General features: G+C 40.3%; 1 protein-coding gene across 1 annotated transcript; it reads left to right on the plus strand.

Moving 5' to 3' along the window:
* Positions 1-107: 107 nt before the first annotated feature.
* On the plus strand, positions 108-21,435 carry LOC117966387 (AP-1 complex subunit mu-1). The gene is made up of 12 exons (XM_034912359.2): positions 108-316; positions 2,202-2,358; positions 2,732-2,799; positions 3,139-3,269; positions 3,413-3,560; positions 4,061-4,187; positions 4,397-4,539; positions 5,287-5,358; positions 6,129-6,287; positions 6,634-6,759; positions 14,933-15,008; positions 20,449-21,435. The coding sequence occupies exons 1-12, from the start codon at positions 275-277 to the stop codon at positions 20,469-20,471; spliced, it is 1,272 nt and encodes a 423-aa protein (XP_034768250.1). The 5' UTR covers positions 108-274; the 3' UTR covers positions 20,472-21,435.
* The last annotated feature ends 376 nt before the right edge of the window (positions 21,436-21,811 follow it).

The following is a 21,811-nucleotide window of genomic DNA, read 5'->3' on the forward strand; positions in this document are numbered from 1 at the left end:
ACAGTAAAAAACAACACCTCGACAAGACAGGAGAACAGTGCCACGCTGCTGAAAATCCAACTTGACTGCTTGTGCAGCGGCATCACCATAGAGACAAAAATAATCTTTACCGGCAGGGTAGAACAGGAAGCGGAGCCTTTCTGTTTCCGGTATGCGACAGTGCGCCAAGCAGCGGCTCTTGTTGATAGATATCGGAATACATGGAACCGTTTTATTCGTTAAAAACAGTTATCCGATCTTACATCTGAATTAATTAGCAATCACTCGAAGCAGGATGTCGGCCAGTGCGGTGTATGTACTGGACCTGAAAGGGAAGGTAAGATAATGAGGCAGCGAGAGATGGGGTGGTCGGATTTGACATACATGATAATGTTTATTGTTAAACAATCAAGTGTCTTGCATCTGTCTCATACGTTGCACTAAACGCCTAGAAAGCCTTTAAGATCGACGTTATCCTCTGCAAAAGGTTCGTTAGTTTATAATTGTATGATAGTTGCATGTATTATTTTAATTAGCCTGCCACTGCCCATTGTAAAAAAAAAAATGGGGCACGTCATCTTATTAAATATGTTATGCAGTGATTGGTCAGACAGCAGTTAAATAACGGGTTAGGATGATTAAATAACACGGACGTACGACACACTGAAAACATGTCAATTTTAACCTACAACAAAAACTCAACAGGAATCAATTTAGGAAACAGTACATTGAGAAAAGAAAACAGCTGTTAACGGGGCCCCGGCGGTTGTCGGTAAACAAAAGCGCATTAAAACACACACACGTTAGTTTATTTTATTTTATTATTTTAATGTTTTGTTAGTATATTGAGATACCTTAATAAACATAGTACTATTAGTCCGTGAAAGAGTCTTGAGTCGAAAATGACACAATAAAACGCCCATTTCTTCTGTTTTATTGAAAACCCAAAAAGTGGTGAAGCAGTGGGTTTTAAGAAAGCTGCACTGGTTCTTGAAAGATGAGCGTACTGTTGCTGTGCCTGTAACTGGATAATTTCATGCTGTGGAAAAAACACGTGGAACCGGATGAGCGTTTACTGCGCCTCCAGGTTAAACGCTGCTGACAGGACGAGCGAGTTTACAGACTGGGGAAACAGCCGCACCTAGTCTTATTTGCATCAGTTAAGTTATTAAGCAATCAGTTTCCTGGAAATTACACCAGGTTTAGAGATCATTTTATATTAGTCTTATTGTAAAGACTGTATTGTCTTAAAGCCCATTGTAATGGGAACCCTACAAAAGAACAGTTGCCTACATCTGGTAAATTAAACAGTATTTAGGTCCCGTGATGGGGAAAGTCACAACCTAATTGTCCATGAATAATCTGGATCAATATATCATTTGGTTTTTTTTTAATGGCCATCTAAAGTAGCTAAGTGCTTTGTGGTTTTGGTTGCTGTGGTAACACTGGACTCCTGTGGTCTTTCTGCAGTAGAAGGCTGAGCACCAGAGGGTCAGCTGATCACAGTCCCACGTGGCACGCAGTAGCTTTTCTTGTGCAGTAACCAGTTCAGGCAATACAAACCCAAGCCCAGGACATCAGATATGTGCAGACTTATACAGGACAAATAGGCAGTTTGCTGAATACAGTATTTAGGGTCTTAGGCGTTTGAACAGTAACTAGGTACAAAACATTTGTTTAAATTTAATTTACATTTTTTTACATTTTAATTAGTAAACCACTCAACATATCGTGGCACAAATAGCCTACGTTTCATTCCAAGTGAGCTCTCAATTACTTAACTAAACCCTTAATTGAACTACTAGTTAGCTTGATTAGACCTTTTTAATTGTTTTCATCGCTTAAGCAATTGGAGATTTCAACTTAACTATAAATAAGTTATAAATAACTTGAAATCTGCAACTTTTTAGACACTGAGAACAATTCAAAAGGTCTAATTAAGCTAATTATCAGTTCAGTTCTTAGTTAAGTGATTGAGAGCTCAGTTGGAATGAAAACCAGAAGACACGGGGTCCTCGAGGACCGGGGTTGAAAACCACTGATCTAAAACAAATGCCCATTCTGTGATTGTTTAAGCTCTGGCGGTATTTCAAGAAAGTGTACAGACCTCATATATACCTCTAGCATTTTACAGCAAGCACTTCCGTTTCTGTGCATTTTTACTTCGTGTCTCGACACCCTTAATTCGGGCTGAGCTTCCGTGCAACGCTTTCTTTTTTCAGGTCCTGATCTGTCGCAATTACCGTGGTGATGTGGACATGTCGGAGATCGAGCACTTCATGCCCATTTTAATGGACAAGGAGGAAGAAGGAACGCTTTCCCCTATTCTGGCGCATGGAGGGGTCCGGTTCATGTGGATCAAACACAACAATCTGTACCGTATCCTTTTAAGGCTGCTTTCCTGAACACGATGCTTCATACGTGTGGGATCTTAGCTATAAAAACATACAAAATCCACAACGTACAACAACCACAAACTGTAGAAAATATGATTTACTTCACTTGTCTTGAGCAGCCAGTTCAGGATGTTGCATTTAAGATTTTGCTTAACATGTTAAGGGTAGGTCAAGCTTTCGTTCTGATGTGGGGCGGGACAAGGAGGCCAGTATATACAGCCACAGTGGATATTTTATTTATTGGGTTTGTTAAGTACTAAATGACTTGCACCAATCCTAATGGTTTGCTGCTCCCTGCATTGAAATCAAATATCCTGTCTGATTCCTTTTGATTCTCTTAACAAGTTGCTTATCAGTTGTTGCTACCTCAAAGAAGAACGCGTGTGTGTCCTTGGTGTTTTCCTTTCTCTACAAGATTGTCACGGTGAGCTTTATTACTATTCACTATTTCTCTCAGGTCAGCATTCCCTTTCATTTTTATTACAGACTCCACTGCCTTTAATCAGACATGCATCTGTGTTTGATGAAGGACAACACATTTATTTGCAGTGCGTATCCACTTCAGTAGCTTGCTTCTGTATACTGTAGGGAGAAACCCATCATCTCAGATTCTTGTTAGTAGCATTCACCTCCAAGGACCGCATGAGGTAACGGACAGAACGGAGGTTTGTTGAGGTTTGAGTGTTAACTCAGTGGAAGCATCTTATTGCAGGAGTATTGCTCTGTATCACATTTCTGACCCGGACTTCTCGTTCTGTTGCAGGTGTTCTCGGAGTATTTCAAGGAGCTGGAGGAAGAGAGCATTCGGGATAATTTTGTTATCGTCTATGAGCTGATGGACGAGTTGATGGATTTTGGATACCCTCAAACGACCGACAGTAAAATCCTTCAGGAGTAAGTAACTTGTATTTGCCAGTGTAGGTTGTGTAAAGTCTAAAGATTTAGTTTGATGTGATAGGATTCAGGGCAATGTGTTGTGTTTTTTTTTTTTTTTTTTTTTTTCATTTGATTTTGTTGAACGTGCGTTTGTGTTTCAGGTACATCACCCAGGAGGGACACAAACTGGACACAGGGGCCCCTCGTCCTCCAGCCACAGTCACCAACGCCGTTTCCTGGAGATCGGAGGGCATCAAATACAGGAAAAACGAGGTGTTCCTGGACGTGATCGAATCTGTTAATCTCCTGGTATGCAGTGCTTTCAGAAACCCAGTTAGTCATGGGCCTTCTTTGTACTTTCTGGGGGAGGATGTTTAATAAGATTAACCTTCACGGTAACTAATTACATACGGAGTACTGTGAGAGCATTGCTTATTGTGACTATTGCTTGGCTGGATCTAAACGTAAAGTCAATCTGAAACATGTTTAAACTTGAGCTGTCTTGAATTTAAATGCATTAACTATATCAGGTGAATTCGGTACAGTGTCCGCATGATCCTGCTTGTTAAACCAGAATCGCATCATCCACGTCTTTTTAGTGTCGCTACGGATAGGCAGTTGATGCATTTCAGATGGATTCCCACAGTGCTGTGAAATGCAGGTGTGCCTGCAGCACAGTATACTATCGGGTGATCAAATAAGCTCCCTTATGTTTTCTGTAGAACCACATGATTGAGTGTTCAGCTCTTTTCAACACTTCAGACCGGTATAGGAACTCTGTTTTTATTTTTTTCTCTTGTTTGCTGCAGGTCAGTGCCAATGGGAATGTGCTGCGCAGTGAGATCGTGGGCTCTATCAAAATGCGAGTGTTCCTCTCGGGCATGCCTGAGCTCAGGCTGGGACTCAACGACAAAGTCCTGTTTGACAATACTGGCCGTGAGTTCACCTTTCAATAAACCGCATGGTTACGCTTTATAGTTCTAGCGAAGATTCCAACTATATTCATTATGAAAATGAGCAATATCTAGGCTAATACAATAGTTTTAGGATAGGCTGATTTCAGAGAGCACTTTGCATGAATCCCTTTGCCATTTAGCCGTGTCTCTGATAACTCTTCTAACCTCTGTTTCTGCCCCTGTGATCAGGAGGAAAGAGCAAGTCTGTGGAGCTGGAAGACGTGAAGTTCCACCAGTGTGTGCGTCTGTCTCGCTTTGAGAACGACCGCACCATCTCATTCATTCCACCAGATGGCGAGTTTGAGCTCATGTCCTACCGTCTCAACACCCATGTAAGAACCTCCCTGACTGCGTCTCTGTTTGCCGTGGTGTAAAGTCATTGCAAAGTGATATACCAATGATTCCTGATTTATAGTGGAGTTATTATTATTATTATTATTTATTTCTTAGCAGACGCCCTTATCCAGAGCGACTTACAATTGTTACAAGATATCAAATTACACATTATTTCACATTATACAGATACTACATTATTTTATATACAATTACCCATTTATACAGTTGGGTTTTTACTGGAGCAATGTAGGTAAAGTACCTTGCTCAAGGGTACAACAGCAGTGTCCCCCACCTGGGATTGAACCCACGACCCTCCGGTCAAGAGTCCAGAGCTCTAACCACTACTCCACACTGCTGCTGAGTTAATGTAACCCTCTCACTGTGCTCATCTATTAGGATGGAAATAAGACTCCTATTGCATAGCAGTTTCACCCACTCCAGGCTTTTAATACAAGCTCAATTAGTCACAGTGTTCAGATAAGCTCGTGTGTTTTATTAAACTATAGTAAAACCAGGAATGGATCAAACCGCTATGCAATGGGAGTCTCATTACCATCCCTGGAGTACAGTGTTGTATTTTAAATATTTGCAGATGCAGTAATAAGAAAAGAGAAGCATCGAACACTTTGTAGCACACAGAGCAGAGGGGCACGCAGTAATGTTAACACAGTTAAATAGATTTTAAAGCATTACTCCTCCAAGCAGAGTTCAGGATATTTATTGCAGCGTTTTGTCATTGGCAGGTGAAGCCGTTGATCTGGATTGAATCAGTGATTGAGAAGCACTCGCACAGCCGCATCGAGTACATGATCAAGGTGAGCGATCAGAAATCCTGCAGATCTCTAACAAAGCAGTGCAGACACCCTTTCACGTTGGGAGTTGTGCATTCTCTTCTTTATAGCAAAGGCATGCTTACATACTGTGTTTTTAAAATCAGTAGGGGAGAAAGGTATGCACAGGGCCTCCATGGGCCAAATGGCCTTTTCTCGTTCCCAAACTTTTCTTCTGTTCTGTGATTTTGTGAGCAGTGCTGTTTGCACTCGGCGCGCTACGTTATGCCTCTGTCGTGATTTTCCCGTTTGTTGAGATTGGATTTTTCCTCCCCCTGATCGTGCAATGGAGTGATTATGCTGCTCTGTCCGGGCACTCCTCTGTTTGGGAGGCACAGAGCTCATTGCAGATGCTGCAGGGAGCCGCCATGCCTGTTCTGTCATGCCTAATAAAAGACTTTAGAAATTGATCTAAAGAGTGAAGCTGATCTGGTGGAAACGCACTAAACTGCTAAGCCATGACTACACGGATGATTCATTAACCCTTCGGACAAGTCTGTCAGGCTGATGCTACAATGATAACCGAAACACCCAGATGCATTGTGGGCCAGGGCCAGAGGTTCATGTACAGATTTGTTATGAGGGTGCTGGAACTAAAATGATTTAGCTTCAGTTTAGTTCTGTAACTAGCTTTTTTTTAATTTTTTTAAGATAACAATATGATGTCATTTAATCCCTGTCGGCTCAAAACAAAAGAAAAAAAAGTTTGCTATAGATGCTAACACACCGCTTCTGCCTTTCTTCTTTTACAACAGGCTAAAAGTCAGTTTAAACGCAGATCCACAGCCAACAACGTTGAAATCCACATTCCTGTTCCAACCGACGCTGACTCGCCCAAGTTTAAAACCACAGTGGGCAACGTGAAATGGATTCCCGAGAACAGCGAGATAGTCTGGTCTGTGAAATCATTCCCGGTAAGGACGTAGACATGGATGGCAGCCTTTGATATGTAGAAAGAGTCTCTCTCCTCCAATGAAATCCTTTTACCTGGAACTAGAACATTTCTTTATTTTTATTGGTTGCTCTCTGTTCGTCTGTGGTGTTATTTTTCAATGCATGCCGACCAATGTGTTATAGTTGATTGCTAATGTCTTTTAATAATAGTGTGTTTAATGTAAAGTGTGTTCACATCTGATGCCATTGCTTTGGGTCTATTGGTGGAAGCACAGCTATTGTCCTATGCAGTAACCCTGTTCATTTTTGCATATAATGCATTGCCCTGTTCCACCATGCTAATCTGTATTTATTTGGGCTTTAAAGGGAGGGAAGGAGTACCTGATGAGAGCCCACTTTGGCTTGCCGAGCGTGGAGGCTGAGGATAAAGAAGGAAAGCCGCCCATAAGTGTGAAGTTTGAAATTCCCTATTTCACAACATCAGGAATCCAAGTTAGTATTAATACTGCTGTGGACCTCTCGTTGCGGTAATGCACACGTATGACCACAAGATGGCGCTGTTCTGCCATTGACAAAAGCAACAGCATTTCAATGAAAGCTGCTGTGCTTCACAGTTGTACACTTTGTCCAGTAACTACAAACACATGGATTGTTTTAATAGGTTGATGAATTACAATGCTACTTTTCAACAACCAGAATAGGAAGTGAAATCTACCAATGCGGTGAACTCTGGTGTACATAAAATGTCATTCGCTTGTAGCAGTTTGAGTAAGGTAGATAAAAAAGACAAAATTGAGTCCTGAATTGTATATATTTTTTGCCTCTTGGTGGTGCTAGAGCCTTGCCTTTTATGCTGTTCAAATACAGTAAAACACAAAATACACCATCGCATTGGCTAAAGGCAGTTTTTGTCTCTTGAATATGTACTTATAAAGTTAGCTTTGCAGGTCACAACGTGTAAAAAAAAAACACATCTAAAAGGCAGTTTAAATAAATCAAAATCTTTATTTCCCTTTTAAGGAAGTGAGGGAAGTGGTAATGAGCTAGTGAACCTCAAAATGGCACATCGCTTGTCTGTGGACAGGTAGGCGTACAGAATTTGCCAGGCTCCGAAGTGTGGTTCAGATGGGAATACAATAGTGCCCTGATGTGGTTTGTCAGCTGCTTTTGAAACAGATGCCAGGACTAAACACTTGCACTGTATCAGTAAGAGGGCGGAAAGCACAAAAGATGAAATTCAGAGGTAACCGTTTAAACAGGCTACCGTTCGCAGTAGCGCTGCAGTTTTTAAACCTTCGATAGCTAGGTGTACTTCAGATTAGCTTGCCAGCAGGCTACGTCTGCCGAATCTCTGTTTGCAGTCTGTATCGTTGCATTGCATGGCTGTGGTGAATTGTTTCTGATTAGTGTAAAGTTACCTGTATCAATTTTTCCTTTTATTTCAACAAAACCTTCATCATGGGAACAGTGCTTCCCCTGAACTTATAAAATTAAATTAAAGTTATGCAATGCCCTGGAGTAAAATTAGCTGTAATTACAGTAGAGAGAAACATGATTAATTATAGCGTCCACCTCTGGGGATTCGACCACAAGTATGTATTAGTGATGCATTCTTTCAGTTTTGAAATGCAATCTGATCTTGTTGTTTCAACTTCAGACAGCAAGTTCTTTTAGTTAAGCCAGTCCAATGCAATCAAAGCTGTACCATGTACACGTATCTGGTTCAAGTTCCAGTATTGGATCTGTGTGTTGAGCAGCAGCTCTGTGCTGGAACCTGGAATTAGTTTTTCTAGCTATGGGTCCAACACCCCATGTTAAAGGTGCAAATCATTTTAATTGGGTTTGCTTTTATATCAGATCAGAATTTCAGCTACCACTGCCAGTGGTAGCAACAGCGCCTAGCCCCTCTCATCAGCCTTCTAGAATCTGTACAGGGCTAAAAAGTACAAGTGGTTCTGTGGCTTTCTTTATAGCCTTCACTGTACATATTGGAGCTGCAGTTAGCATTACCAGTGCTTTAAAACATGCAGGCCTTTTCTTATTACAGAGAACCTGCTCTGTTCTGACCAAATGCTGTGCAGCGTCACCGCAGCATCATATTTATATTATAGATGAAAAGCTCGGCCCCGCGTAATCAGAGTCTTAATTAGATATGCTATATATCAAAGCATATGCTGTACCACTAAATGCATGTTATGGTGCATATTTGGGTTGTAAAACACAGCCTGCAGCCTCAATCGCGTTGGTATAAAGGGAAGTTGCTCAGGACAATTACTCTGCAGTTTAGGGGTTTATACTTCTTATGAAAAGGGGTAGAAAGCCACATCAGGCCATTTTTCTCTTTTATACATGTAATCAGGTCCTGTATTTTGCAGAAGACTGCATTTTATTTATTTTCCTGAAAGCAGGCTCATAAAGCTAGTTTGTGTTTATCAGAATTTCTGTTGCTTTACGTCTGTTGGGCTGTGTGGCACTAGTGCAGGTAATACTGCAGAACATACCAGAGCCTTACAGTCATGTTCTTTACTGGAAACGTTGTGGGAGCAGATGCATGAAAGGGAGGGAATGGGTACTTCCATTAATACCTAAAGATCGGCAGCTAGAGATTGCTCTGCTGTTTATGTAAGAAAATGCTTTTTTAAAAAGCTTGGATTTGTACCCTTTTAAACAGATGTGTTAAAACCCACTTCCCTAACCCCCCAGGGCCTCGAGAACGAATCCTCTTAAAAAAAAAAGAGAAAAGCAATCATTATAATTTGAGGGTCGATTTAGGAAAAGGCTGTATGGAAACGCATCAGCATTTTTCAGAGGATGATGGTGACATTTGGGGGTTAGGAAAACCACCCACGCAATCCATGGACCATTTGCGCTCTTGCACGGCGGTCATCTTCCGTGTGGCTCGATGCCAGAAGACTATTTTTGAGGTCAGATGGGCACTGCACCAAATCCAGCGGTTCCATCTGCCCTCCAGGGACTGATTCAAGTCATCTTGTCTTTGCAATATTCCATCTTAACCCATTATTGGGATTTCACAGCTTAGTTGACGTGATCCGGAGAATTGTGCTTCTTATGTCTACGCTAAAAGTGTGTCAGTGCAGCAAGTACTATCAAATGTAATAAGGCTGATCATTTTAGCCATCAGTGCAATGCAGTAAACAGAGATTGCTTTTGTGCAGAAATAAAGAGGGCACAAATAACAAAGTGATCCTTGATCGCTTGATCCTGGCGACTGTTTGATTGCTTTTTCAACAGGAAACGTTAGGCGTATTAGTAGTTTTAAAATGAACCAGAAGGGTGCTTATAGTCCGTCTTTATAGAAAAAAAACTAATATTTGTACTCGATATAATGGTAACTCGTATGGAGGGCCATTGAAGCAGAATTCAAGGAGATGACCAGCTTCATTTTTAAAATAATAAAAAAGCATGTGTTTTAGGGGGTGAGGGACCTTTGTTGCCATGTGTTGGGTATTAGTAAATGCCTGTGGCAGCTTGAAGGCTTGTCAGAAACCACATGCCACATGCACTGTCTTCAGATCATCCATAGACCTTGAATGGTTCAAACTGAGCGCTTATGATTAATAGACGGCAGAACATCGTCTCTCGAACGCCTCTTGCGTTTCTGTGCACTGTCACTGCCTGTTAGTCATTGAGTACAGGGCTGAGCCTGACTTAGCTTCCTAGAGTTTTATCTACAACACAAATGCACCCCCCCTCCCCCCCCCCCCCCCCATCTTGATTTGTTCATGCTGTACCCAGGGACTCCTGCTTTTCACAGACCCTTATTTACTGCTGCCAGTAGTTTGTGCCAGCTGGTTGTGGCAGAGTGTGTGTGTGTGTGTGTAGGATCACCTCAGTATGCTTATGCTGCAGTCCAGGAGCGTCTTGGCTCTAATGAAAGGATGAAAGCAGTGTTTAAATAGAGACTATCGGTAGAGCATCATTACTGCATTTAGGACGGAGCCTTGCATCCCCAGCCAACTGCGTTGGAACATCACACGACTTAAATACAGTATTTTTTTTTTTTTTATAGGATCGAACTGTGATGCTGCGCTTTAATGAAAGAGATGCAAACCACAGCGAGAGAGATTTGTACATTAAGAGTGAAATCTGTTTCTGTGTGATTGTCCGATTGATACAGTATACAGTATTTTTAATTCCGTCTAGACGTTCTGCGAGACGCTGTGTTGCCACTTCCAAAAAAAAAAAAAAATCAAAAGATACAATTTGAGTGAAAAAACTAGCAGCTTCCAAATGTAGGTTTTTAATTTTAGAGGTCGTTTTTAGGACGATGGTTATTTCTTTACAGCCGCGTTTATATTAAATATATACGTGTATTTTTCTCCCTCCTTGTTTCTTTAAAAAAAGACCTACACGTGCAGAGCATAACCTCCCTTTCCACTCCAATTTCACATTGAGAGCTATACTTTTAGCTGTTTTTATTTGTTATATTTGTAATTTAACATGATTTAATTGGAATACGTGCGGTTCGTCATGAGGTAGAAATGAGCCAGCTGCCCCAGCTCCATTTTTGTTCTGATAACTGTAGCTCTCCATATGCTTGCCAGTGCTTCTTTCACATGTCTTCTCTCCCCCTTCTCTTGTCACTTTCACTTTTCCTGGTCAGTTTGACTCTACAGATTTGTACAGCCCATGGAAACTGAAACACCAGGGTTTTCCACGGACTGCTTCTGTGTAATGTTTGTATGTGTGGTGTAAGTGGTTTTCTTGTGTTTTTATATACACATCTGCTATGAACACATACAAGGACATGCATTACACATCTTGCTGTTGGGGAAACAATCTTTGTTCTGTATTGAATTCGTTCTGTCCTATTCAGATTGTAATGCAACACTGATGTGTTTTTAAGTGGCCGTGGGCTGCACAAGGGCGTGTCCAACATCCGACCCATCCACGACTGTCCTGGTGGTGTACTGACTCCTTCAAGTACCTGTGCCCGTACCCGTACCTGCACTCGTACCCCTACCTGTACCTATAACGTGAGCATTTAACAGACAAAACATGGGCTAAAGCACAGGTCCTAGTTAAATTTCCTTAATACACTCCATAAGTATCTATTGTCTATTCAGAAGTGGTTCACATAGGGAATATTAAAACTTGCAAGCAATGTATTCCCAGTACAGCATGAGGGGCTTAAACGTATTTGAGAGAAACATTTGCAGCATCAGATCAATTGCAACCACAAAAAAAAAAAAAAGTGATTTTAAATGATGACATCTTACTAGGGCTGGTTCACTTAGCAGGCGGGCATCCAAATTTAAATCGGCCTTTTTTTTTTTTTTTTTTTTGAAGCTGGTCTGCATGCGATCTGAACTCAGATCTTTAAAGAACCGTGCCAGCCTTGAAGCCGGCTAACCCACATAGAAAATCCTGGTTTTCTGGTCAGTAATGAGTGGCCCGGCAATGCCAGATAAAGGGAGAGCCAGCAGAGGAGGGACTGCAGATGATTGATTGGCTGTCCGTCCTTTCAGCTGGAACATGAAATTAGCTTCTCAAGCAAGGCTGCTTCTTTTAGCAGGAATGTCTAGACTGTTGAAGGAGCTCAAGTTGTTATTTTAAAATACGTTTCTTTGCAGGGAGTGTTTAAGGTGTCTCCATAAACTACTGTGCTCAATATATACATATATATATATATATATATATAACAAAAAAAACTCTAGACATGCTTTCTGTTCTGTTTTTACTGTATGGACAAGCCAACATGGTGTGTGGTGATCTTAAGGAGGCCCCACCCTTGATATGCAGGGCATATCATTTAAAAAAGACTTGTATGCACTGATGGTGTCCATCTGTCGGCATTGCCCTGCCGACCTAACCCCTCCCTACCCGGGCGGCGCTCGGCCAATTGTGCGCTGCCCTCTAGGAACCCCCGGTCACGGTCGGCAATGACATAACCTAGATTCGGTTGATCCCTGGAGCCAGCGTTGCTACCGTTGTGTGTGCTGATGCGCCAAGGAGGTGGCAAATAGCCAGCATTACACTTCAGCCATCAACACCGGGCCAATAGGAAATCCATGTTACCTGGTGGAGGAAAAGCACTGAAGGCTCATATATTACAGCAAAGCTACGTCTTGATTGGTCCCCAACACTACTATCTAATTTTATCTTGGCGAAAGCCGAGTGCAGTGTTTGCTACAGTGCAGCTACTCTCATATAATAAACATAAATTCTAAAAGATTAAACAAAACTCCAGATGCTCTAGTAGTCTAGGAAAGATAACTCTACTTGAAACAGAACTGTACACTAATTTAGTTACGTTACTTGTATGTATGTATGTAGGTATCTATATATGTATAACACAGTATATGGGTCTTTCTGTCAAGATCTCAGTACTGAAAGAGTTAGTAGGTTGTCCTGCCTAGTTTCAGTACCCTTTTCTGAAGGTCTTGTAGGACAGTCCCTTTCAAACTACATTTTGTACCAGCATGCCAGCTGCAAAAAGTGCATTCAAGTTACTGCTTCATTTAGAGAGACGTTGAAGACTTTCCTTTTTTTATCTTTTGAGTTTTGTGCGTCTGTTATTTCAAACGATGCCGCGCTCTGCCGCTCTCACACACAAGTATAAATAAAACAAATACAAATGTGTAATTCTGGGAAACGCACACACAAAAAGAGTAAGAAATGTTGTGCAACAAGGATACTGTGTGTGCCCTTGAGGTCAGGGGATGCTTTGTGGTTTACACGCTGTTCTGTTCTTATTTGCATGAAGTATCTTGTAACTTCTACTTTCCATCCATTTGTAACTGATCATGCATGGCAAAAAATCTTTACCAACTTGCTTTTTGCAAACAAAACAAAACAAACCCTAATGTAAAGGTTGCAGCTGCACAGTGCATGATTCAGTATCTGAGAAGGATCATGATGGTGTCGCTCTTCACATTGCACCCTCACAACCAGATTGCCACTCTTCATTTAAGGAGGAATTTTGAAATATGGCAACAGGAGAGTTCATTAAAAGGTTGCAATGGTTATGTGAGCTAACCAGTTTCCAGTATTTTATCATACGTTTACCCGAAGTCTCTAGCTATGACCAAACGTTTTGCATCACCTAGAATTTTAGGATTGAGACATTAATAAAATATATATTTTATTAACATCATGTAATCAAAGAAACTACAAAACTACAAAACTCTACCGGAAGCCATAATAGTAGTACAGTATTTCATGTTAGATTCTCAAACTATCACACTTTTTCAATTTGTCAGTTTTCCGTTTTAATTATATGGTAAAACTACAAAGCAGTATGTAATTCTATATGTTAAATAATTCAGCAGGTTTCATTCGACTTTATGAAGCAAAATGTGTTCGTTCTATAGCAGTGGTGCACAGCTCGGTCCTCGAGGGCCGGTGTCCCTCCATCTCACAGGAGGTTTGAAAAATTCATCTTGCCGTTCTACTGTAGCTCTGTGTGTCACATTTAAGATGGACCATGTAAGGAGTCTTTTTCGTGGGTGGAGATGCAAAGGTAGGCCTGACTGTACAGCGATCCCCAGTGTAAACATTCCTCTTTCACACACAGGACTGCAGGTAACACTTATGTTACTGCTTACAAATGACCCACAGTCTGGCATATTTTCCAGTTTTGTGCAACATGCATGTTGCATCTAAACCTAACAATGCTTGTTACAGTACAACAGTCATTTTCCACTCCTCCGCGGTCCTTGCCAGGGAGCAGTATCATTGCAATGCTTCACTAATCCCTCGCTCTCCCAGACTGAGCCAAACTGTGCCAGCCAGTCCAGAAGAATCTAAAGGGCAAGGGCTTAATAAGTAACATTTATTAAAGGTATATGCCCCAATCAGGTCTTAAAGGGGCAACGATGACGGGTTTAATACAGTGTATTGCATCAGCTATTCTAATAGAATTGGTGCATGGTATTTGTTTACTATTTAGACTTATGGTGATGGCTTGCTGGCTAAAATAACAGAAGAAAAACTGTCCGATTTGGGTTACACAATACGCTGTAAGGTATCGATGCCAGTGTTTTATAGTTTCGCAACCTAGAAAACTGTGAAACTGTGAAATGTTACCCAGCAGCGGTGGGTACTATTTCCCCTATTTGTATTAATATCTCACGTTTCTTAACCGCTTCCTTATAGTGCCTTGTTTTTATTGTAAGTATGTGAAAAGTTCTCATGGTGCAGGTTTTTCTGGGTACCAGCTGCGGTTTTGAGTAGAAGCCTGCAGAAAGTGCATCTTGCACGTTTTGTCTTAGACTGCATGACACTTAGGATAGCTAGCACCCTATCTAAAATATGAGCTCAAATATGTATTGACAGAGTGTAAAACATTTGTGCGGGGGGGGGGTACCCTAAGATTTGCAATAAAATAAATACAATAGTGGATGTCTGTGATAGAGCTTATGTTTGAGTTTTACGGTATTCAGATTTCTGTTTTAAAATATTATTCTAGACTCCTGCTACCATTGTTGAACATATAAAGAAGGACTTGAAAATCTCTAAAAGTGGACTACGACTTTATTAGTAGGAATTACTTTTAATTTACTTACATTTATACGGTTATTGGTACAAATCTCAAGTAATTAACACACATCCACAACGTCACCTGTGAACTGCTTTAATCTCCTAAGGTACTAAAGCTAGTTGTAAGCAGATGAAGTAAGCTGTTGTCTTCTTGTTTTGCCAGGTTCGTTATCTGAAGATCATTGAGAAGAGTGGGTACCAGGCCTTGCCGTGGGTACGATACATCACCCAGAATGGAGGTAAAGACATTGGATTTTTCCTATGTGTCTCTTTTTTTTTTTTTTAAGTGTCCCAGGACCAACGGAAACGCATTCAGTGGTCTTGCACCGAGATCCTTCTGGCTGAGTGGCGTTGGGCACAACACTGCCTTGCTGTGTCTTGTGTTGTCTTAACTGTCAATCCCCCCTCTGAAGCTTCCACTCCAGACATGACTTCTTTTGATTTAGTAGTTTGAGCCGCTCCAGGTGTTTTTAGCTCATCATTATGTCACATTATGTCAAAGCTTTAGAAAAACCTTTTAAGGTCACAAGTTCAGGTGTGTCAATTTTAAGCCCATGAAATACTTAAAATGGCTCAAACTCCTTTTTATAAGTTCAAAACAGAATTAATAGCATCTAAAATGCCTCGGAGCGCTGTGCTAGGGAGTTGGATTCCATTGGATGTGGCAAATGGTGCGTTAGCAAAGGACAAGCCTCAATGGGCCTCCTTACTGCTTTCAGTAAGTTCTTTGCCGTCTGTCTCTTTCTTTTTCATCCCTGCATCTTCGTACAGACGTTGATTGAAATGTGAGTATATTAATTTGTGATCCCTGGCCTGGGTGGTGGTCTTTTAGATGGCAATTAGAATGCACCTTGAGCTTGATTAGAAGGAAGGAAACTTCAGGAGGCAAAGTTATTGTTGGCCATGTTTGATTCTGTGGTCTCTCCCAGTATGGAACGGCTATTGGATCATTGTGTAATCTTCTCTGAGGCAGTTTTTAATGTATTTTTAATCTCGGCTAAAGCAAAACATTAATCACACAAAAGGTCTTCCTCATTCTGAAGTAAAGATAGCAGGGTGGGATATTTCACTGTCCGTGAAAGCAGAAATAAATGTCAGGTCCTACAAATAAGATTTGAGTTGCATGTTCTAGCATGTTATACAGTTCTAAACAAGATCTGTCCATACTGTAGGTAGTGGATAGTTTATTTATTTAAATGGTATACCTGATTTTGTTTTGTTTTACTAAAGATTAAATACAAATATCTCACTTATTCTGGAATATGGTTTTAATTTTAATCATTTTCTGGAATATCTCAAGCAATGTTATGCAAGCCCGAATATTGTAAAATATGTTGAGTGGATTTGTTGTGCAACCAATATATCTGAGCAATATGAAAATTAAAACATTACACAAGGAAAAACATACACTGGGCTATCAACTGATCAATTAAGTAACTCAATTAATTTAAATTATAATGAACTCTCAACACTGTATAGGTCTATTATAATTTAAAGATAACTTCCACTCAGAACTGCAGACCACTCTTGTGGTTTATGAAAGTTACCACACCACTAAACCCATCGTAAGTATTTCTTGTAAGCATGCATGTCTGTTTATTTATATTTGGAGTTTTATTCAGTGAAATCCTAGGATTATCTTTAAAGATACTTGGTGTTGAACGAGTTAATTAAGCCTGATGTGGCCGTGATGTCTCATCCCTACAAAACACCTTTAATCGTGCAGCAGAGAAATGTTCTCACGTGGATCAAACCCGTGTTTATGCCATGCAAGTGCCTCTGAACCTCCAGACAGGTTGAGATGACTAATGTTAGCCTAAAGGGAAACCGCAAGTATGCACATCATTGAAAACACTTCGGTATTCCTGTGGCAAAAAAAAAAAAAAGCATTTTAAAGGCAGGTGAGGCTCCGGAATGCAGATAAACAAGGCGGTAGCGACCTTTGGAAGAATCGGGATTTACTTTAATAATTAGTTCTCATGTGGGGTGAAGGCTTGGTAGCACAGTGAAACAAAGAATGAGCCAGTCAGTGAATGGATTGAACTTCTGTGGCTCCTTAAGGAAGGTGGCCTCTATCACTCACTTGTACTGAAAATACAAATGTAAAACAAATCTGGAGTGTATGAGTGTTTAGTTCAGATGGCCGTCAATACACTGCTAGTCACTGGTAGTTCATACATACGACTGATCACCAGTTCAGACAGTAGCAACTACACCAAGACATCCAGTTTTCCGCACATTAAATGCTGCACGTTTAAACCTCAATCTTTATAGATACTTTATAGCTCTAAAAACCAATGCAGCCCTCCTCCCTGTTACACTTGCAGTCTTTTAAAACCCGTTAAAAATCTTCAACGGGGTTAAAAGAGCTATGTTTTGGAGCTCAAAGCCACCTGTTGGTCTGCTGGGGGTAAAGTAAAGCAATGTTTTTGGAGGTACGTTTTGTTCTCGAGAAGGCAGATTGATCAAACTGAAACACTGCCTCTTCAGAGCTGAATGCTGTTTACCAGAGAGCTGCTCGGAGGATTTCTGGCAGCTGCCCGCACGGAAAAACACCAGCCTGGTAATACTAATAATTACAATGAATACAAAGCAGCAAGCAGAAAAAGCACACTGTTTTTAAAGGGATTTGTAAATGGCACTTGTTTCCACATGCATTCTGTGGATTACATGCTTAAAAATATATATCAAGGAAGAAAAAATAAAAAGGTAAACAAATATCTCATTGTATTTAAAGGCTTTTGCTAAGTATTTTGTGTCGCCAAGCTGAGTTCTAGCTAAACGCAGGTCAAAATAGTTGGCGGCCAAAAAATGGGATGTACAGTAACTGGAGGAATTCTGTGGTTGAGAAGTTCAACCCATTCAGTACTAGGCAGGGATAGAAATAAGACTGCAATTGCATAGCAGTTTGATCCATTCCTGGTTTTGCTGTAAGTTTAATAAGACACACCTGAGCTTGTTACCTATTCACTGCAGCTAATCAAGCTTGCATTAACACCTGAAATGTGGGAAACTGCTATAAAACTCTTTGTAAACCTGTTGCAATACAGAATTTAATATTGTTATATGTGGGTAATTCCAGAAGCCAGTTTACTGGTCTTGGGGAGTCTTTTTTCTTAGATCTTCTTCTTGTTTTTAAAAATGGTTAAACTATGGTTTTGAACAGAATTTAAGAGGGCATCTTCAGTAATGTGTGGACATACATATCCAAACAGGACAAGCTTGTCATTTGCCCTCCATGCGATTGAAAGTGTTAGGGTAATGCTTTGGGTTATTTTTGAAACCTTGGAAACCACATCTGGACTTGCAAGTTACAGAAGCAGCATTTTTTTAATAAAATATAAATACACCCAAAAAAATGTAAGCACATTTTTTATGTGGTTCTGGTTACAAAAAGCTGGGTTTAATAAAAACTCTTAAAAGCGAAAGATGTGTTAAAAATAACAATGTAACAGGCATCTAATTATGCATTGAGAGCCGCTGGCAGGATTCAGAATGTGTGTGTATATGTGTGTGTACGTGTGTGTGTGTGTGTGTGTGTGTGTGTATATATATAATATATATACACACAACAACTTTAGTTGGCTTTCTTTGGCTTGTTAATGTGTAGTAATATTGTTTAATGTGTAGGTTTGTTTGGCCACTTGAAAATAATTGTCAGATTTGCTGATTATATATATATATATATATATATATAATTTATTTTTTTATCTTCATTGCAATTACATGGATGTCTCCATTGTTCAGTGCCCGGGGTGCATGTGGAAAGTGTGGGGTCTAAGTGCTGGGTAGCAATGCCACTCCTTGGCAGTGTGGTTTCTGTGTACTCCACAGAGACTTTCTTGTGGACAGCTCAGATCTCATGACATGTCGTCTCCGATGTCTCTGCAGTAGGACGGCCGCACTCTAAAACTGAAGCTCCAGTTTATTTCATTATCTCCGCTGTGTTTCTGCTGTAGTCCATAGGGGCCTCTTGTTCAAGCTAAAGAGCTCATATTAGAGACTGCTATCTCCCCGTTTCCCTCGCTGGCGTGTCCTTTTGAATGTTCAGTTAATCTTTACTACGGATTTCGTTTTGTAATCCAGTCTTAAGAAAAGGACGGATCCACCCTGTCCTGTAAATTTTGAATGCCTGTTTCGTGCACCTCATTGCAAAAAGAAGAAAGGCAGCATCATTTGTGTTTGTGGGACACGGGTGTCCCTTTTACCGTTAAAGGGTTAAAAAATAATCTACCTTGGAGTGCAGTGCAAGTATGTTAAGGTCATGAACTTCAGACCATTGTCCCGTTCTGTTACAGCGGAGGTTTCCATATGGTATTGACATTATAGATGCTGTTTTAGTTTTATTAACCCGTAGTGTTTGTTTGTTTGTTTGCTTGGATTAGCAGGGAAGGACCATTTGGATTACGAAATAACCAGCCATGCAAACAAATGGTTTAATATTTAGTAGAATTTTCATTATTTGAACATTGGCACAAATATATTATTTGTATTAGTATTTTAACAAACCTTGATTTAGTTTGTGTTCATAAAACCTTGCAGGGAGAGAGGAAGCTACACCTCGGGGCACATTCAGAAAAAAAAAGGTCTTCCAATGTACAGCATGACAAGCCCACACTATTAGTCTTGCAGAAATTTGGATTGCAAGCCAGAGCGTAAGCTTATTATGAAAGCAAATGCATTGAAAGTAATGCGATTTCCCCAGAAAGACATTATAAGAAAACAATATGTTCTGTGCAGCATGAACATTTCTGGCCAGCATGATCATACTTGGCTCTGTAGAAGTGGTCTGTGTATTAATTTCTGGACAAACAGTCTTGGGCTTGTTTTAAGACCACCAAACTAGTTTTAACCAATGCCAGGTTCCAATCCAGCCCACATAGGAGCAAAGGTTACTCCTGATTTAACCCTCATTTCTGCAGGCACATGCAAATACAGATTTATTATATTTCTTGCTTGTTCAATTTCTGAAAACCTGTGATGAAGGAATGTTTATGCAGCGCGCATGAAGGTTTGAATCGTCAGCTGCAGTTCAGCGGCCTGGTTGTGTTTTGTAATTCGTGGAATTGAAATATTCTGCATATGATCGGTCAAACATTGCGCTAGCGGTATGCAGAATACTAAATGTTCCTTTTGCAGTGTTCCGTAGTGGTGGGATTCTAGAGGGATGGAATATCTAAATGTTCTGTAGTGGTGGGATTCTAGAGGGATGGAATATCTAAATGTTCCGTAGTGGTGGGATTCTAGAGGGATGGAATATCTAAATGTTCCGTAGTGGTGGGATTCTAGAGGGATGGAATATCTAAATGTTCCGTAGTGGTGGGATTCTAGAGGGATGGAATATCTAAATGTTCCTTTTGCAGTGTTCCGTAGTGGTGGGATTCTAGAGGGATGGGAATATACTGTGATGTAAACCCAGTATGAACTTCAGCTCAGCAGCCTGGTTGTGTTGTAATAGGTGGAGTTGACATGCTGAGTCAGCTGCATGAAGTGCTGGCATCAACAGAGGCTTTGCTTTCCATTTCCATTTATTGGTTTCTTCCACAAATCAAGAAATTGAGCAACAATTAAGCAATAAATTAAATCCACTACCAGTGTCAAACCAGGCAACTCATTATTTCTCAATACTGTGCTTGTATATATTAAAATAAATATTTTAATTTTTTTTTTTCTTTGCAGACTACCAGCTCAGAACCAGCTAGAAAAAGCACCCGTCTGTGGCCTGTGGAACTGAAGCCTCCACAGTCTTCTCTGGTTTTAAAGTCGACTGCATTGTGTTTGTGTCCTGGACCTTTGTATCATCATTACTAACATTTCACTGATTTGTAAACCACTGAAGAAGTGCGATCTCCCCGTGATTCAGACTGAAGTAACCGTTAGCAACCGCATTAGCATCAGTTCAACAGTGTTTTTGACAATGTTACATTATTTTAAATTTATATATAAAACCTAAACCGTTTCTTGCTGCAGAAATCAAAGAAAGATAAGTACAATGAATTAGTATTCAACCTAGAAGTATAGCACAAAGCTTAACGTTCTTTAATTGAAGTCATATACAAATAATTTAAAAAGCTGTACAGCTGTTCAAAGTATGTAACTGCAGTTGTGTTTTTTTTGGTTGTTTTTCTGATCTCTTTTGGGATGAAAAAACAAATCTGAAAGTATTCACCCTGTTTACGGTTCGACAATGTTAATCCGTTATTAGGTCAATAAAAAGGTGCAGCCTTGCCTCTTTCATGTTACCCTGTCAGACCAGTGTGCCTGAAGGGTTATTTTTGTTCAGCCTTGGTCGCGCGATCAGTGTTGGTTTGTAAAGCTCAAGATTTAGAACAGCTTGGTTCTTTTGGTTATCTGTGTTTTTCTCCTTCTGATGTAGTTCCTGCCAGCCCAATTGCTACCTAATAGGCATAGACCTCAATAAAACCTTTTAGTATTTAATGTTAGTCTTCACATCCTAAATGTTACGCTACTGCAGCGGATTGTGCTAAATGCTCCATATGCATAGTTCTTTTAGCAAGCTGCTAATCAAGTGATCTGCAGTTGCAGTGTGAATGCATAGATACATGTTAATGTATAAAATACACATTTTGACTGAAGTTGATTGTGAAAAATGGTTAAAAAAAAAACAAAAACGTTTCTTTCAAATAAAATAACTTTTTAATCCTGCATTATTTTATTATTATTATTATTATTATTATTTATTTCTTAGCAGACGCCCTTATCCAGGGCGACTTACAATTGTTACAAGATATCACATTATTTTTACATACAATTACCCATTTATACAGTTGGGTTTTTACTGGAGCAATCTAGGTAAAGTACCTTGCTCAAGGGTACAGCAGCAGTGTCCTCCACCGGGGATTGAACCCACGACCCTCCGGTCAAGAGTCCAGAGCCCTAACCACTACTCCACACTGCTGCCCTACTATTCCACACTGCTGCCCTATTTTAGTCAAGGCTTTCCATTTAGGGGTCTTGGATTCACAGATCTCACATGCAGTCAGCCTGTCCTTGAGTTCTATTTTAAACCTATGTGGTGTGT

Source organism: Acipenser ruthenus, chromosome 47 (assembly GCF_902713425.1).
Source record: "Acipenser ruthenus chromosome 47, fAciRut3.2 maternal haplotype, whole genome shotgun sequence".
Lineage (NCBI taxonomy): Eukaryota > Metazoa > Chordata > Actinopteri > Acipenseriformes > Acipenseridae > Acipenser > Acipenser ruthenus.

Excerpts from the sequence above, each read along its gene's own strand:
- LOC117966387 (XM_034912359.2), top strand. The coding sequence starts at position 275 with ATGTCGGCCAGTGCGGTGTATGTACTGGACCTGAAAGGGAAG. Across the intron at positions 3,270-3,412 it reads GACAGTAAAATCCTTCAGGA|GTACATCACCCAGGAGGGAC; the intron begins GTAAGTAACTTG and ends TTTGTGTTTCAG. Across the intron at positions 6,760-14,932 it reads TCACAACATCAGGAATCCAA|GTTCGTTATCTGAAGATCAT; the intron begins GTTAGTATTAAT and ends TTGTTTTGCCAG.